This window comes from Triturus cristatus, chromosome 3_2 (assembly GCF_964204655.1).
Source record: "Triturus cristatus chromosome 3_2, aTriCri1.1, whole genome shotgun sequence".
Taxonomy (NCBI): domain Eukaryota; kingdom Metazoa; phylum Chordata; class Amphibia; order Caudata; family Salamandridae; genus Triturus; species Triturus cristatus.
The window spans coordinates 294,876,913-294,895,070 of record NC_140584.1 but is presented as its reverse complement, the minus strand read 5'-3'; the positions used below and the strand labels follow the sequence as shown (position 1 = coordinate 294,895,070).

Genomic DNA, 18,158 nt, shown 5'->3' with positions numbered 1-18,158 from the left:
ATAATTGTGGGCATAGAAATACGTCAGAGGGAGCCACTTTTTCCCTTGGAAACATGAAGCACGATACCAGCAAATAATGAGCTCTCTCTAGTTCCTGCTAGGGATTCCAGAGATTTGTGGCATCTTTTTTTGTGGAATAGAAAGATCCATGTGTTCGATGTACTTTCCACCCCTCTCTGTCTCTCTCATTACTGTAGATTTATAAAAGCATTTTATGCTTTTCTTGCTGTGGCTTGGACAGGTATCAGCTGCGGCTTGGACAGGCTTCAGCTGGGGAGGATCTCCCTCTGCTGACTGAAAAATAAGCTAACTTTGTGATGAACTCCCTCTAGTGGTTGAAAAAGGATTATTTTGTATAATAAAAGCCCTCTAGTGGCAACAATCGATAGTGTTGAGAAGCTTTTGCAGTGGCTGAAAGATAGCGTCAATGTGTGATGCTATTTTAGCCATTATAAAACTGTGTGACAGTTTTGATGTCCTAGGATAGTCGAGTAGGTTAAGATTAGCTGCTTGGGAGACGTGGTCAAGACATTAGTGTACAATTAGATCAGAATGTGATGTTGAACTCCTTCAAGAGAGGGAACCAATCTTAGGGCTGTATTTAGAGCGTGGTGGACGGAATACAATATTCATACATGACAGATATGCAGTCTACCATATAACAAGTGCCATAGGCTAGAATGCACTTATAAAACCGAAAATGGGACATTCACCACATTTGTGAAGAAATATCTATTCCTTCAAACTCTACGTCAGCCCTTTAGTATAGTATATTGTTGCATATTTGTGTAGCATGTATCTACGGCTCATGTGCTCTCAGAGTGCTCTTGCATTGTCCAAATCAACAATGCATGATTGGAGGTGTGTGTGGCTGAAGAGTGGCGTAAATGGAAAGTTTGTGAAGTCTAGATTTTAGATTCCATTTTGCTTAGGTAAAATAGATGCTTTCTCTTTGAAGTGAGAGCAGAATTTGTTTTATGTGTTCTAGCTCTGGTATCTGAAATCATATATTAGAGCATGACAGGCTGTCTCTAGCAGTTGTCATGGTATATATTAGAGTTTGATGGGCTCCCTGAAGGGTTGTATATCAGAACATAATGTGGAAGCAAAAATATTCTACCCAGAATAGCAACTAGCATACAAATGTGAAGAAGGTAAGTAGATGTGGGCAAGAATGCATTTACTATTCATGGGGCAGATTCACAGAACGAATCTGAGATAAAATCATAAACTTACTACTTTTGGTATTCACAGAAGGCATTTAGTAGTAGTAAAGTTAGGACTCCTAACTTTACTACTACTATACTGAGACAAAATCCTACATTTACGAATTTTGGTATGCACAAAAGGCATTTAGTAGTAGTAAAGTTAGGGCTCGTAACTTTACTACTACTAAATGCCTTTGGTGAATACCAAAAGTCGTAAAGTTAGTATTTTGTCTCAGTTTAGTAGTAGTAAAGTTAGGATTCCTAACTTTACTACTACTAAATGCCTTCTGTGAATACCAAAAGTCGTAAAGTTAGTATTTTGTCTCAGTTAAGTAGTAGTAAAGTTAGGATTACTAACTTTACTACTACTAAATGCCTTCTGTGAATACCAAAAGTAGTACGTTTAGGATTTTATCTCAGATTAGTTCTGTGAATCGGCTCCAAAGAGTTCACATCTAAATACCATGAACATATAATCAAGGCACTGTATTAAGCAGGACGGCGTAAACCTCAACACCTACCTTTGTCCGTCTTGGTAACCGCCATCACCATAATGGGCACCCCGATGATGGATGACAGGATCCAGATGCAGACATTGATCATCTTGGCTTTGACTGGAGTGCGAAAGTCCAATGCCCGCACCGGGTGGCAGACGGCCACATACCGGTCCACGCTCATCATAGTGAGGGTAAATATGCTAGTGAACATGTTGTAGTAGTCAATGGATAGAACCACCTTACAGAGCAGCTCCCCAAAAGGCCAGGTCTCCATCAGATACTTGGCGCTCTGGAACGGTAGTGTGCTGGTGGCGAGGGCATCTGCCAGAGCCAGGTTAAAAATGTAGATATTTGTCGCTGTCTTCATTTTTGTATATCTGGAGAAAGAAAGATAATCCTTTTAAAGAATATGTATATAGTTAAATATTTTAATTTTAAATCTGCAGTAGTGGGCGGAACTGTAACTTTTAATTTTATTATAAAGTGAAAACACTAAGTTGGAGATTGTTCTAAACATGCTACCTCAATCCCATTATAAAACCTAGCCAAGTGTAAAAACACAGTGCAAACCTACCATGCTCGGAGTGATACTGCCTAGCTGCCCATTTGCAACCTGCAGTGCACTGGTCCAATGAAGGGAACAACTGGGAGCACCAGATGTTCAGGGGTGCATATGGAGGGGGTCCCCTGTTAAAGCACCTGATGTGTGCCGGAGTCCCAGACTGGGTCCCGTACATGATCGGGTGGGTGTGTTGTGCCTGGGAGAGGGTAGTGTGGCGGGTGTTGTGGCGTACGCCCTATGCCCCAGACTTGTGCGTCTGGACACTGCACCCATGCGCGTAGATCTCACAGACAATGTCCGTGAATCGGTGGTGTGCTGGGGTTGTGACACCCTGCAGGATCTCTATCCCGATGATAAGGTTGTCACCCTGACTGATGCGGTGGTGATGCTCAATTTGCGACAGGGACAATTTATGTAGTTTGCTAAAATATCAGCCACAGTGTGTGGTATTTGGGTGACTTTTCCGGACGCACCCCAGGAGTTGCAGACTCAGGTGACACTGCTCAATATGACACAGGGTCAAAAGTTGGTCTCACATGTTTACAAGGCGCTGCAGAAGGACCTCCTAATATGCGCCCTACTGGTTCAGAGTAGGTGGCAAGAGGTACTGGGTGAACCTCTCACAGATAAGGAGTAGGAGGGCATGCATGAGAGGGTGAAGAAGACCTCTACAACCCTAAGATTCAAACTAATACAATACAATATAGTACATCAGGTGTGTCTCACCCCAATCTCATTGCATGCTATTTACTCTGTGCGGCCGTCCTACTGCCCCCACTGGGGCAGACTTTGTACACATGTTATGATGATACCGCGAGCTGGACGCCTACTGGCAGATAGTAATTGATCGACTGATACGGGATGGACAGTCTCCAGAGATGTTAAACAGTGCTTGCTAAGCATGATTCCAGTACGAAAGAAGATAACCCTTAGTAGAAATTCCTATTGTTGGGGCTGATGCTTGCTAAGCAAAGGTTGGCTATCTGTTCGATATCCCCAAGCCCTCCTTAGGTTGACGATTGGATGAGAGATGTGGCTAAGAGGGCGGTGGCGGAAGAAAGCAGCATGCGGAAATCTCGGGGAGACAATACGTTAGCGGATGATTTCCAGGCTTGGGTAGCTCTGCTTGCTGAGCTACTCACGCTGTTGAATGCTACGCCCCCATGAAGAACATTTGTGGGTTGTGTGTGAATGCTGCGGGGGAATACGTGAACTGATTACTAGACAGGGAATGGTAGCGGGACAGACGGCAAAGGCTATATTTGGGGCGCTCTGAACCTGTGGTGCTACATGCTTGGGCCTGTGTCCTCGCTGGCTCCCCTTGATGGCCACCATTAATATCCAATGCCTTGTTAAGGCAGAGCACAGTGGGTGGGGCACGGGGTAGATTACTGTGACATGTATGTTGATGTAATATGTTGTGTTCTGGTTTGTTTCACATGCCAATAAAAATGTATACTAAAATAAAACCACACTATAAATGACAAAAAAGACTCTGAAATCAAAAAACACAAACAACTAATCCTCTTAGAGATTTAAGAAATTGATTACACTGTGTTGAAAGCATTTCCGGCACCAGGGACTAAAAAAAATCTTTAAATATATATGTTTTCAGATTTATGCAGGGAGACAGTAGAAAATAAGACTGCTGAACATAAATAGAATGACTGGTTCAGAGTTTTGATACATTCTACATTGGGACATTTCAACCAGTTTGCTAAGGTTAACGCCAGAGCCACCAAAGAAGACCAAACTGTTCATGCAGTACTTTTATTTGCAAAGATAACAAGCTAAGAGATGGTTTGCTTCCTGGTGTGTGCTATATAAATCATTTGACTTTGGTATGGTGCCAGAATATTGTAACCAAAATATTGTCTGACATAAATATTCTCCTAAATATCGCTCACTATGATATACCCCCATTGGAGTTAATAAAATAACAGTTATCACACAATATATCTGTCAGGTGATATTTTTGCTAGCTATATTTTGGCATTCAGCACTGACTTTCTCATTTGAATGTGTTAACAGCCCAGCTATAAAGTAACCTTCAATGGGACCCACGGCAAAGGACAACAAACAGGTTATATATTTTATTTGAAATCCTCCAAAGATGCAATAGCAGAAAAAGGTGCTTTGAGTAGAATTAGGAAGCATTACAGAAACTCTGAAAGAACAGTCTCACATTTATATGGAGAAAATAATTCCTACCGTCTTAAAAATAAATGTCTTCCTGTGAGAGAAGGGGGGCCATCCTTTCTGCCGATACCTGCAGGAGAAGGATTTCTGCACCCGCCCCTACCAACTTCCCCCCCCCCAAAACAAGCAGAGGCTTGCTGAAGCTGCCTCCAATATCCTGTGGTGTATCTAATACCTGTAATGGACATCATCTGTTCAGAGACTCCAAACATGCAAGCTTAATTTTTGGGTCTCCAACCAGTAGCTCGTGAGCTAGAGTAGCTCTCCAGCTGCCTCTGAGAAGCTCACTTGTGTGAAGCCCAGCTTATTAAATTAGAAAGCTTTTGCTTGCTAGAATTAATATGCATATAAAAATGGAGATTATATAACACTAATAATATTAGTAGATCTCAATGTGTTTCATTGAACCTATGTAGCTCTCAGTACAGAAAAGGTTGGAGACCCCCTAAGTACAGGGGTTTCCAGCTCGCCTGCTTGTACTTGTGTATCACTGGTCCTTCACCAGGTTGACATGCGAAGTGAATTGATATTGTTGGACACACTGTGGCACCGTGTGAGTGGACAGGTCTGAGAAATCTAACACTCAACTCGCCATCATCAAGTCCACTTCCCTTCAAACGTATAAGCTATTCTTGTTTGCAAAGATGTGTGCAGATGCTGACGGCTGAAATGCTACACGTGCCACGCGCCAAGAAAGGCTCCTGGGAGATTGCCTATTATTTCAGCTGCCTGTTTTTTAATCCTGCTCATGAACCCAATTATCCGGCATATGAACAGAGCTGGGTTTGCTGAACTTGTAGGGCTGTGATGAAAAGCCCACAATATAAATTACCATACAAGATGTGAGATGGGTGAACAAGCGGCAGGGAAGGCAAAAGACATTTTCTCGATTGTTCCCCGTGATGTAAATAGTGATCAGTAGCTGCTAAGTGTCCCCACGTCATGTGTGGCAGCTTCACATAGTGTTTTCAGCGAATGTCTGATGTATTCACGCATGCTTTTACAACGCATGTCATTACAACGTGGGAAATTGCAACGAGCGCGTTGTTACTACGCGGTCCACACAGCGCAAGTCGTTACAACAACTTGCTTTAGGGAAGTGCTGGCCTTTGGAATAGTATATTTTCCTATTCTAACTCCAGTCAGTGCAACAGTAGGGAAGGTGTTGGATTTAAAATCCAACAATGCGTTCCCTAAAGCAAGTCATTGTAACGGCTTGCGTTGTAATGGAACACGTGGTAACAATGCGTTTGTTGTAGTGCCTGTCATTTTGTAGCACTGTACTTAGGTGTTTTTCATACCATGATCCATTGTTCTTAGAAAGCGGAATAGTTTGGTTGGTACTGTCCAGAATGAAGCCTGTAGGTTATATCCATGGCATTATGCAATTGTGCTGCTGCACTGTTTTTCGCATAGATTTGCCCCATTTGCCACATAATCCATCATCTTCTGCATAATCTTAAAGATTAAACTACAGGCGTAAACACTTTCAGTGTCACTGGTTTAGTTTTAAAGGACATCATATTATATTTTCAAGGAAGGAGTACAACATCGAACATTTGATCTCTCTGAAAAAGAGTAACCCATTTTGTGGGGCCGTCCTTTGGCTAAGGTCATTTAAAAGCTGCACTGCGCTGGCACTAAAGCCCAGGAAACCCATCGCCAAAGGTACCTAGTGGCAAAGCCTCTCAATTAAGTGCCAAATCTGCAAGCGACAGGTAAAGCAGGGGGTTGCTTTGCACTTAAATTCTGGGCTTGAGATGAGTGGTTTGTAGAGAGGCAAGGATACCTTGCCTGGCCACCATGAATGGGAGTGTCGTGCACATATGCCGAGGCACACCAAATTAGTCCATACTGTAGTATAGGCAGTAACCAACGTAGTAATCACAGGGAGTCCGTAAAACATTCCTTTCTCTTTATTCCCTTATTCTTTTCTTCTCAAAAGATCCATATACATAAACACACTGGCAGCCGGCACGTGTTTCGTCCAACGGACTCAGCATATGTGTATGTCACTTGTGAACTCAACGGAGATGTTTTTCCTTAGAGCTCTTTCTGGCACATGCATCGAAAATGCCTTTTGCCATTCTTTATTAGCGAAAAATAAGGATTCGCCAATAAGGAAGCGCAAAAGCCCATGCATGTAGAAATCGTTTAAAAAATAGCGATTTCTAAACATTCCTTAATTGTGACTCGCAAATTGCGAGTCGCAATTAAGGAATACCTCCCCATTCATTCCTATGGGCCTAGAGGCCCATAGGAATGAATGGGAAGACATTCTCAATTTACGATTCTCAATTAGAGAATCGCAAATTGAGAATGCAATTTCAAGGGTGCCAGGGTGTCAAAAGGACACCCTGTTGCACCCCTTAAATCTGCATATGAGTTCATCTTCGACACACACATGCCCCAAGGGGATGTGTGTGTGTAAAATGGAACTTTGAAAAATGCACTTTAGTGCATTTTTCAAGGTTTTTGCAAATTACCATGAAGTCCAACTTCATGGTAATTTGCGCCCCGTATTAGCGAAATCGCTAATTTTTTTACCTTAATGGATTGCATTTCAGGAATCTCAATTTGCGATTCCTTAAATGCAATCGCAATTTGAGAACTCGCAAATATTTGCGATTTCTCAAATTGCGAGTGCCATTACCCTTCATGCATCGCAAAAGGTCTTTTTGCGGGCGCAAACGGACCATTTTTGCGATTCGCACCGTTTGCGCTCGCAAAAACCTTAGATGCATGTGCCCCTTTGTCTCCTTGAGGGTGAAGGGAGACGTATTGCTTGGAGAGCACCACATTGTACTGCATAGATACACATACTAATTTCTGGCTGATTTATTACATAGATGTGCATTCGCAAATAGGCACTGCCACCTCTGTGCTTCTGTGGAACGGATGAATGGGATTGTGGCCACCCACAGCGTGGACTAAAGCAGAAACCTGTTTATTGCCCCCACCGCTTCCCCTTCCAAGAGGAGTGAAAACTCTGCCTCTCGGAATCAGCATCTCCCGTGGCGAGGCTTCTCTGTTGGGCTTGCCCATTGTCATTCGATATATGACAATTGGCCGTGATAATCTGTGCTGGTTTGGGAAGGGGGTGTGTCAGTCTCTCGAGGTCTGAGCATCAGAGCAGTCCTGAATAATGATGGGAAAAAAATGTCTCACAAAAAGCCTTGGGCACTGGCAGGCCTGCCAAGTACCACGCATCACGCGCTAGACTAACGCATTTCAGTGTGGTGCTCCGCATCACCACACTGAAAGGCATTGTCTGGCATATGCATGTGTCTGAGCTGTCACTGCAAACTGTGTGTTGTAGCAGCACGTCGCCACTGCTCCTCAGGCTTGGGGCGCTCCCTGCACAGTTGAGGTCACTGCTGCTAGTAAGTACTATAACAAGGTATCTTCTTATAATTGTGACATTCCGGCCGCCACACCCCGCTGCTTTTAGTCGCAAAGCCGGACGTCATGAGCTAGTGCCAATGCGGGAGTTTGAGTAAGGCGGTTGGCAGGCTACCGGTTTGCAGGCGGTGCCAGCCGCAATGCAATCAGGGCGTGGCTCGCCGCAGCACTGCCTCTGCTGCTCACACCGGCCCAGTCTCGCCGCTGTGGCGGACTAATATAATCATTGATTGAAATGAATGCAGAGCCCAGGGCCTGGAGAGAAACTAGTTGCTTGCAGCGCCCCGGGCCTCCAGGAAAGACAGCCAACGCATTAAGGGGCATATCAACAACAACCGGCGATAATTATCGCTGAGCGCACTTAGCGCTCGGATAATTATCGCCGGCTAGCGCTGATTTTTATCGCTGAGATAGCGTGCTATTAGCAACGTTATATCCCTTCCAGATCACTTCGGTCGGCAGGGCTATCTCAATTGGTAGTGCCTCGTACAAGACTAGCCAGATGGGGAGCGAGAGCTTTTTCTGTAGTCGCCCCCAAGCTCTGGAACGCTCTTCCAATTGAGGTTAAAACCCTTCCCTCAATTGACTTGTTTAAAAAGGCTCTGAAGACGTGGTTTTTCACTATGGCTTATCAATGAGATACTGCTGGTTCTGATCTGCGAGTTGTAGTATTTTGATTTAGGCGCCTTGACGCCCATTGGGCTAAGTTGCGCGTGATAAAATCTATTTCATTCATTCATTCATTCATCTCATCAGCGATAAAAATCCTAGCGCTAACTGGCTAACGTGAGATTATCGCTGGAAACCCAGCGATAATCTCACGTTAGCTTGTTGATAGGGACTCACAAACTTAGCCATGATATCCTCCTTCCATAGGATATCATGGCTAAGTCAGTCCTGAAGCAGGTGTTAGGAAAGTAGCGATAACAGGTGTTATCGCTACTTTTCCTGACGCTATGCTTCATAGCGTTAGGCTTGCTGATAGGAGAAATGTCGCTTAGCGACATTTCTCCTGTCATGCCAGGTCAGGAACGCCCACTTTGCATCTCATTAGAGATGCAAAGCTGGGCGTTAGGAATCCTGGCGCTAAAGCAAGGTTTCACGCGTTAGCGTGGCCTTGCTGATTAGGCGATAAAATTATCGCCGCTTTTCGGACAAAATCGGCCGCGAAAGCGGCGATAATGTTTTATCACCTGCTTGTTGATATGCCCCTTAGGGGCATATTATCAAGCCAGGCGATAAAATTATCGCCGCTTTAGCGGTAGAAACCTGCTGCTAAAACGGCGATAATGGGCTTGATAATATGCTCTATGGAATTCCAATTGAAGCCCATGTTAGACGTCCTTCACAATTAACATGGGCTTCAATTGGAATTCCATAGAGCATATTATCAAGCCCATTATCGCCGTTTTAGTGGCAGTTTTCTGCCGCCAAAGCAGCGATAATTTTATCGCCTGGCTTGATAATATGCCCCCATGTTTGAAACGCTTCAGAGCACATATCGCGGCCAACCCTGTCCTCGGGCAGCCTTGGGTTAGTCCCTTTCTCAAATTGCTAGCTCCCATTCTTTACACCGCTGTTGTCTCAGAAGCTAGCAATCGCTTCAAATTGATCGGTTCCAGGGTGTCTTAGGGGCTGGGGGTTGTAATTTCACATCCAGGGCTGCAAGTGCACGGAGCTGCAAAACGAACAGTTTATGAAGTATCAGTTGTGGCCTCCTTCTAAAGACATGCTCCACAGGGGTGCCAAGAGTCGAACTGTTGCCGTGCCGTGTAATAATTTCCCACACTCTGTTTTCTTTTGCCACCCTCCCTTCTTCCAATTACTGCCCGCCGCCCCCTAGCAGCTATTGGCAGGGTGTGGAGCCTTTCATTAGAGGATCTTTCTGCTTGCCTGGGGCTGTGGAGTCGCCTGGTTTTGGCCTGAGCATTTGAAACAGGTGGCGGGATGGAGTCCCGCACACAGCTAATTTACAGTAGAAGCACACAGACTCACTAAGGACAGCCAAACTGAAATGGTTGCCAGTGTGGGGTGGCTCCCTGCCTGAGCCTGCAGCCTTGCAGAGTCGCTGACACCAGAGTCTCGCTGCCTGCAGTGCTGCAAAAGTGGGAGTTAGTACTAGTCCTTGCTATTCGTCCAGGTCGCGTCACAGAGAGCGGCCCGAGTCCTGAGATGGTGCTCTCCTGATTGATTTTGTAGTAGTGGCAAAAGTCGAGGGGGCCCCCTGCAAGGTACATGGTGGGGCCTCGCTCTGGATTCAATCCGGAGCTCTCGGGCCTGAGTACTGTGCTAAGGGGGCCCGAGCAGCTCGGGAGCCCCCTGCAGCTGGGCCCCCCCCTGCACCAGGGGGGCTGCAGGGCCCTGTGTTACGCAACTGTTTTGCAGGAAGTGTGGCTGGGTGTGTCCCACATTGGCTGGCAATCTGCTTTGTTTTTCTGCTGGCCGATCCAGGGCAACACTAGGCACGCACGCACCTCATCACTGTGTTTTTGGGGTGTCACATATCCTGAGTTAGGGCCAGGTCCCACGTGGGAGAGTGGCCCTGGAGTGGTGCTCATCAGCATCATTAATTACGAGGGAAGAGCCAGGGTGCCACCCCTGTCCGAGTGGCAAAGCCAAGGCTCAAATGGCGTGATTTCTATTATTTTATGTTTCCGGTCTTCATTGCTTGCTTGATTTTGCTCGGGAAAAAGTATCACTCATAATGGTTGAAATGTGTCATAAATACACTGAAATTATGAAGCGGCAGCTTTCTCTGCACGAGCTGTAGCAACCTGCTGCGACCGCCTGCTTTCAGAAATCTCTGCAGGAGGCGGTCTAGCGCTTGATTTTCTCACTCACACTCACCAACGCAACATTGATGAAAAGCATGTGAGAAAAACCTTTGCCACGCGGCGGTTGGCAGAGTTATTTGGAGTGTGGAGTGGGCAAAACTCCTCAAACTCTGTCGGAGGAGCAGAGTTTACCGCCCACCCATATTAATACGTCTATTGAATATGTTTTTAAAGTAAGTATAGTCAAGATACTTTCTCTTTTTAAACATGTGTAGTTACATTGCATTGTATTGATTATGATAAAACATAAACAAATAGCCTGCTTTGTAATTGCTCAACTCATGGATGCTAATCTGTGAGCCCTGAGAATTGTGAAAGTCTGCATTTGCAGTGCTGGGAAGCTCACTGCTTACTCCACACACAGATATCTGGAGCAGATGTACAAGACGCTGAGGGGCATATTATCAAGACAGGCGATAAAATTATCGCCGCTTTATCGGCAGAAAAATGCAGCTAAAACGGCGATAATGGGCTTGATAATATGCTCTGGGAATTCCAATTGAAGCCCATGTTAGATGTCCTTCACATCTAACATGGGCTTCAATTGGAATTCCATAGAGCATATTATCAAGCCCATTATTGCCGTTTTAGTGGCAGTTTTCTGCCAATAAAGCGGCGATAATTTTATCGCCTGTCTTGATAATATGCCCCCATGTTGTTTTAGCTGGCTCAGGGTGTATTTGCTCACATCAGTCCTGTGAAAAGCCTATTAACACCTACACGCCCGGAGCCTGCTATAACCACGCGTGGCATTATTGTTGGAGCGCTCAACTGCGTTGTGATAGACTGCTTACCTAGTTTGATTTCTTGTCAGTAAAAGGCGCTAAAGTGACAGCTAACAGAGAACTCCTTCTAAAATGCAACAATTAATGTCAAATCTACAAATGGCAGCTGAGGTCACGACCTCATTTCTCTGGGATGGATGGCAGTGACATCAGCTGGAAGACAGTTTCCTGCTCACAGAATGTTCTTAGTCTTTCAAGGCAGGCTGCTGCCTCTTGCTGCAGTGGTGCTGACCTGTAATGACAAGCAGGCGCGCAACACCCATTGGACTCAAAGGGCTGCAGCCCCCCGTCATGTGTGGCAGCCCGGGATGAGGCAGCTTCCCGGGCACACACACAGCCTCTCCCGAGCACTTCACAGGTCTTTAAAAGACCATTTGTATGTTAACGAAGCCCTGCTGTTGTTTCACCCCTTCTAAGAGCCCCTGCAGCTCCACTCTGCCTGTTGCTTAAAGATTCACCCCCCCCCGAAATTGTTTCTTAGCCCCCCCCGAAATTTGGCTCTAGTTGCGGCTCTGATGACAAGCAATCAACCTTCTCTGACCCCCGTGTAATGTGGAGCCAAAGGGCCCCGAACAATGGACAGTGTCCAAAATGTGATTTGTGCAGAAAGCCAACCACCTTTGGTCTGCTCGTTTCCATCTCCTTGTGAGGGACGGGGGAAGTCTTTGACCTCTGTCCTCGAGCTGCCCTGATATGTGCTGTTTTGCCACATGCACCTGTTGTCAGCCACGGTCATTGAGCGTGGACACGTTTAGCTCTTTTCAAGCTCACTGTTTAGTCATGCTCACAACGCAGTGGCGTAGAGCTCTTCGGGGCATGGCAGCCCCCACACCTTTTTGTTAACTAGCGACAGAATGCGGCACCTGCTGGGCCCTCAAGTGCTGCGGAAGGCCCATCCGTCTATGATTGGCAACCGGTGTGCATCTGATGAGCTGCCTGTGGCACGTCTCCAGATTCCTCTAGCCTTTTCTAAAGCATGGCAGTAGTAAGTAGCGGACAAGAAGGCATCCTTCAGAAGATCATGACTGCAGGCGGCACACATTAGACGAAACTCATTGAAGAGCTGTGTAGCGCATCGCCTAGCTCCATCAGTCGCCAGCCGGCAGATGAGAAATTGAAATTGCTGATCCAGGTTGAATTTTCTGGACAACATTTTTTTAAAAGGCGGATGTGTTCCAGTGATCCAGGAGACCTATATACTTCATTTGGTGTCAAAAGATAGGTTATGGTGATCATGTAGTCTTATAGAGACAGAAAATAACTCCTCAAAGTAACTCTTCCGCAATTTTTCGAAATGACAGCTATAATAGAGGCACCAATTTTCATAGTTCACTTTGTTTATTTGTTTCGGCAATCGCTTGCAGAATATTTGCAGAACTTTGAACATTTGAGAAGAGAATATCGACAGGAACATCATTTTATAGCACAGGTTTTGCAAGTACATGCACGTGTAAGTTCTGTGTCTAGAAGCTCTAGAGATTTCATACGTTTTAGCACCCCATCAATATCTTTGCAACCACATTCGCGTGGATCTTTCTCTACATATGCATAATTCAAAACATTTACACATCTTCTGATCGAGTAGAACGCTCTTTTAATGTGCCCAAGCACAGAATATGATGTTGGTAGAAGGTCACTTTGTCGGGACTTATCTCTTGAACTCACTGTAGCAAAGATTCAGAAATCGTTTTACACATACGCACAACGTATTTTTTTACGTCTTTAAAGTCACATTCTTCTTCTGTCTCGGCAAATCCTTTCAGAAACTTCAACAGTTAAAGCTCCAGGCTTTATTCCAATTTTGCTCATAGTTTCATCACCCATTAGAATATGTGCTTTGATAAGAACACTGGGCATCTCTGGGTCAAGTTTCTTGTACAGAATATGAAGCTGGCTTAAATGTCTCTTCTCCCCTGTTCCATAACATATCCATAACCCTGACAATCTTGACATTTCACATTGCAACAAATCTAAGTAGCACAATAATAACATCTGTGTCATTTGACAGTACAAGGACTCGATCGGAACCATTTTGAACAGCCCACTCAACATATGGCATAACACGAAGGTCAGCTTCCTCCAATTAGCTGTTAAGTTCTTAAACAATATGGCCTGTACCTTTTTAATATATCTCTGCAGGCACCAACTCCTCATTGACAATCATTCCACTAGCAATAATTGGAAGTTCAGTGTTCACAGAAGTATCAGCAATGTTTTGGCGAGTTAACATCTCCAAGTTCATCTTGTTCGATGTTGACGACCAGAATTAATCAAGTTGCACAGGTATAGGTGCCAAATTGTTGATACAGGCAAGGTCAATTGTTCAACTTGTAGACATTTGTCTGATTCTCACATATTCTTTGACAGATAGTTCAAGATAACTGTCAAAGACAATGTACAGTTCTTGCAAGGTGCACACTGACTTGGATATCTGTAGAACAGTCCGAACAACCACTCCGAAGTTTTGCGTGGTTGAAATCTTGACCATTATCAATTGTGACATACAGTCCAAAAACAGCAGCAATTTTCAATGAGGACACCTTTTTGAGCTAAAATTCTTCAGGTGAAAGTTTTTTTTTTAGCTTTTGTACGAGTTTGTGCTTCACTGGTTTGATTGCAGCATCTCCATCAAATAACGTGTTTGTTGTAAGAAGATCATTGTAACAGAATGTCCTTGATAAATTCACCCTTTCTTTTGCTACATCCATCTCTCTCTGTGCTTGAAAAAGTTGTTTTTTTGTAATCTTTTTTTGCAGTGGCTGGTTGGACGAAACCTTTACTATGGCAATTAAAGAGTGGAGGTTTAGCTTTAGTGATTATGTCAAACAGCTTTTTCTTGTTTAATACAAATCTCTCCTGTTTGAGTTCTGCATATAGTTTCGATCAATGTTCCAGGGCATCTGGTAGACCTTTCATTATATCATTATCTACATATTGTTTGGTCACAGAGTTGTGTAGTCGCACAGGCTCAGTCATTTCAACGGGATTTCCTTGCTGCTGCATTAAATGAAGGAGGCTGTCAGCATGTTCATTAAAATGTTCCCCTCTCTTTCCCACAAGTTCATGGGAGGAACAGTATCACAATGGCCTAGTAATTTTGAATTTGTCATCTCTCTGAAAACATTGCAAATAGAAAGGGCTTCATGGTAGACTAGCTGCCAATGAACAACATATTCCCTCTTACGTGTGTAACCAAAAGTTCTCTTGGATCTTTTCTGTGATCTCTGAATTGTCTGTTCCAGTTTCATATCTGGAGTCACAGCATTGAACTTTCACCACAAAATGTCTTTGGGTGAATTGTCTGTGGAGGTATGGTTTTTCCATCCCCAGCTTCTTCACTCTTTACAAATACCAGCACCCATATCTCAGGTAGATTATGCAATCGAAATTCCAAAACACAGTAATCAGTGACTCCATACTCTTCATGTGCAGCTCCCAATCACCTTCCAAATGAGCAAGTACCAAGTATTTCACTTGAGCTATCGTGTAAAACATTTACCCAGTACTTGCAAAGTTCTGATTTGTCCTCACATGTTCTGAGAAACTCTATGAACTTGCTTTTCAGGTTATCTGATTTTTAACTGAGTGTATTGAACATTGCCTGTCTTTGCATTGTGTCTTTGGAATGAAGTGCACCCTGTGCTTTGTTGACTTCTGAAATAAAATATGCAAAGCCTAATTTGTCATTCTTGTTCCAGAAAGCATTCCAATGCAATGTTTCTATAACCTCAGAAATGAAGACCATATCTTGTAATAAATGAACATTATGAGTTCCGCTCAATACTAACTGGACAGATTTGCTTCCAAAGATTTTGGCCTTAATAGGTGCATCGTCTATGCCACATGCACTAAGATAACTTCCTGCACACCACAACATAACTTTTGTCATGTGAAAAAGCCCATCATCAGGTAAAGATAATCAAATTCCACTGGATTGCTCATAAAAATGGCAGCTACAATACGGAAAACACTTTTATTGCAGAAAATTATCAGGATAGGTTGGTCTTCAAGCTGAGCACGCACATTTTGGAATTATTTAGAGCTATGTTTATTGTTGCGTAGTTTGTGACTGGAGATGGTATTACTGGTAAAACCCAAACTTTCTTCAGTGGGATGGTATTCTGGGAGATCAGAGCATGAATTCCAGCCCACGGATGAACTGGCTTTTCTTCATCCTTCAGTCCACACCAAATAAGCAATATGATAATATCAGTTAAATCATCTTTGCGGACCGTAACATCAGGTAGATAAAGATCCATGCCCTCAGCCACTTTGAAACTTTCTGGTAGACTGGGACGCGTTGAAAATCTACTCGAGTGACAGCAAAGAAGCAGCTCCCTTGGTGCTCCATGTGGTGCCGTTCGCGGTAATATTGGAGTGCAAAGCAAGCTCCTGGCACAAAAAATTAGCATGTGCAGTGTGACGTATGGATGTCTGTCCATTAACGGAACTCTACAGAATCTTGCAGAACTTTTATGTAACTCTAAGGAATTCCGTGGAGTGAAACTCCATGAGTTTTGCTCTCCCCTAGTTGCAACCAGCAGCTATATGTTTGAGTGTACTGTAGGCTTATTGTTTGTGATATTTAGCTTTATCCAGAGTTTCTGTTGGCCATATCCATCTTGCCTTGAGGACGACTTCTAGAGAATCGTAAAATACTTGCTTGCCATAAGAGTAGCATGAGAAAGTGGACTATTAGAGAACACATAGCGTTGCTTCACATCTTCACCTATGGCACAAGATGGTCTTGAAAGTGATGTGCTCATTTCCATACCACTCCACACATTTCACGATAGAAAGTATGAGGGCCTGCATAAATACTGTACTACAGTGAGCCAAAGATACACTAATGCCATTTTAATATTCTGTTATAGTTCACTAAACACACACCCACACCACAGAAATGTTTTACTAGTGGTCCTCATACATTCCATTACCATTTGTGCGCTGTTGGATTCCAAACACACACCATTACCATAGAAAGGCTGTGCTATAATTAGCCAAACACTCTACCACCAGAGAAATACAGTGCTATAGTGTACCAAAGAAACACCAGCACCCCAGAAATTCTGTGTTTCCTACAGTTTGTCAAACATTCACTGCTACCGTAGGCATACATTTCCAGAGGAATACATAGTACTGTGTGCCAAACACATAACATTACCATAGCAATATTAAGGCCAGTACATTCGTACCAAATGAACACTGTACTGTAGAGTGTCAAGTCAAGAATAACTTTATTTCGGTTCGAAGAACCATAAAAAGAGTAACAATTTCAGAAATATACAATAAATCTATATTGTGTCAAATACTCCCAATGCTTGAGGGTTGCTCTGCTCTTGTGCCTAACACACCAATAAAAGAGAAAAACTGTGAATACACACAGACATCACATGAATATTGTGTAATAGTGTTCCCGACACACCAATCCCAGACAAATACTGTGCTATAGTGTGTTAACACACTCCTGTCCCAAAGTAATACTTTCTTATAGTGTTGCAAATTCCCATCAGTACTAGAGGAATTATGTGCTGTAGTGTGCCTAGCACACACCAATATTAATAAAACACAATGCTAGTGTACTCCAATCACACACAGATACCATAGGAATACTGTGCAATAGTTTGCTAAACACACAACAAAACTGGAGAAGTACTGGGCCACCGTTTTCCATACTGTACAATGATGTGCCAAACAAGCATCGGTACCAGATAAATACTGAATAATATGGCATATGCACCAACGCCACAGAAAATCTGCCCTATGGTGTGCTAAACACAAACCAATATCTGGGAAATACTGTGCTGTAGTGTTCCAAATCCAGAGAATTATCATAAAAATGACACATTATGGTTTGTTCAATGCACAATATTATCAATGAAATACTGAATTACTGCTTGTCAAATGCATAGTGTTGCCGCAGGAATACGGCACTGTATTGTGCCAAGCTACAGCATTACCAAAGAAATGCTGCACCTTAAGGTGCCAGCCCTGTAGGGCAACAAATGCACAGTATCAATAAAGGAATACCACCCTTTAGTGTGACACACACACATATATATGTGTATATCATCACCATGTTCTACGGCACTATGTTTCATTGCTTCACTCCGTTATCATTAGCAAGGATCGAATTTACAGTATTGCCATAGGAATGTTATGAATAAGCTTGACATTCTTGGTACCAACTTTGTAATGCACTCCTGCACGAGTATTGTACTAAAGTGTGCCATTATCACAGTATTATCAAAAGAATAATGGAAAATTGTGCTAAAAATCACGTCGTTTCCGACCAATAGCATACCATAGTTTGACAAATCTGTATACTCTAGTAAAATTTTTATAGTTGGGCAATCAGCAGTAATTCTGCGAGAAAACTGCGTGACACTGTGGCGCAATCTCAGAGGCCTGCGGGCCTCATTTATGGCATTTTGGCGTAGGTCAGCGCAGCAAGGCAGCTTGCTACGTGCCCTATGCCAAAGTGAAAGAGTGGGAATGCATCGTATTTATGCAATATGGTGTATTCCTGTCCTTTCTGCTGGTGCTCCTTCTGTTTTGGCAGCCTAGCGCCAACGTAGGCACCCTTACACCATAGTGCAAGGGTGCCACCGTTGCAGGCAGGATTGTTTTTGTGGAGGAAGGTGCACCTTCCTGCACAAAAACAGTCCTAT

At 43.8% G+C, this 18,158-nt stretch overlaps 1 protein-coding gene across 1 annotated transcript in view; it reads right to left on the bottom strand.

Annotated features, from left to right (window-relative positions):
• The window catches only part of OPRD1 (opioid receptor delta 1), a 193,161-nt gene that overhangs the window by 10,071 nt on the left and 164,932 nt on the right, over positions 1-18,158 (bottom strand). The window contains exon 2 of the mRNA XM_085647661.1: positions 1,730-2,082. Within this exon, the coding sequence (XP_085503787.1) occupies positions 1,730-2,082 (353 nt within the window). The remainder of the gene's footprint in view (positions 1-1,729; positions 2,083-18,158) is intronic.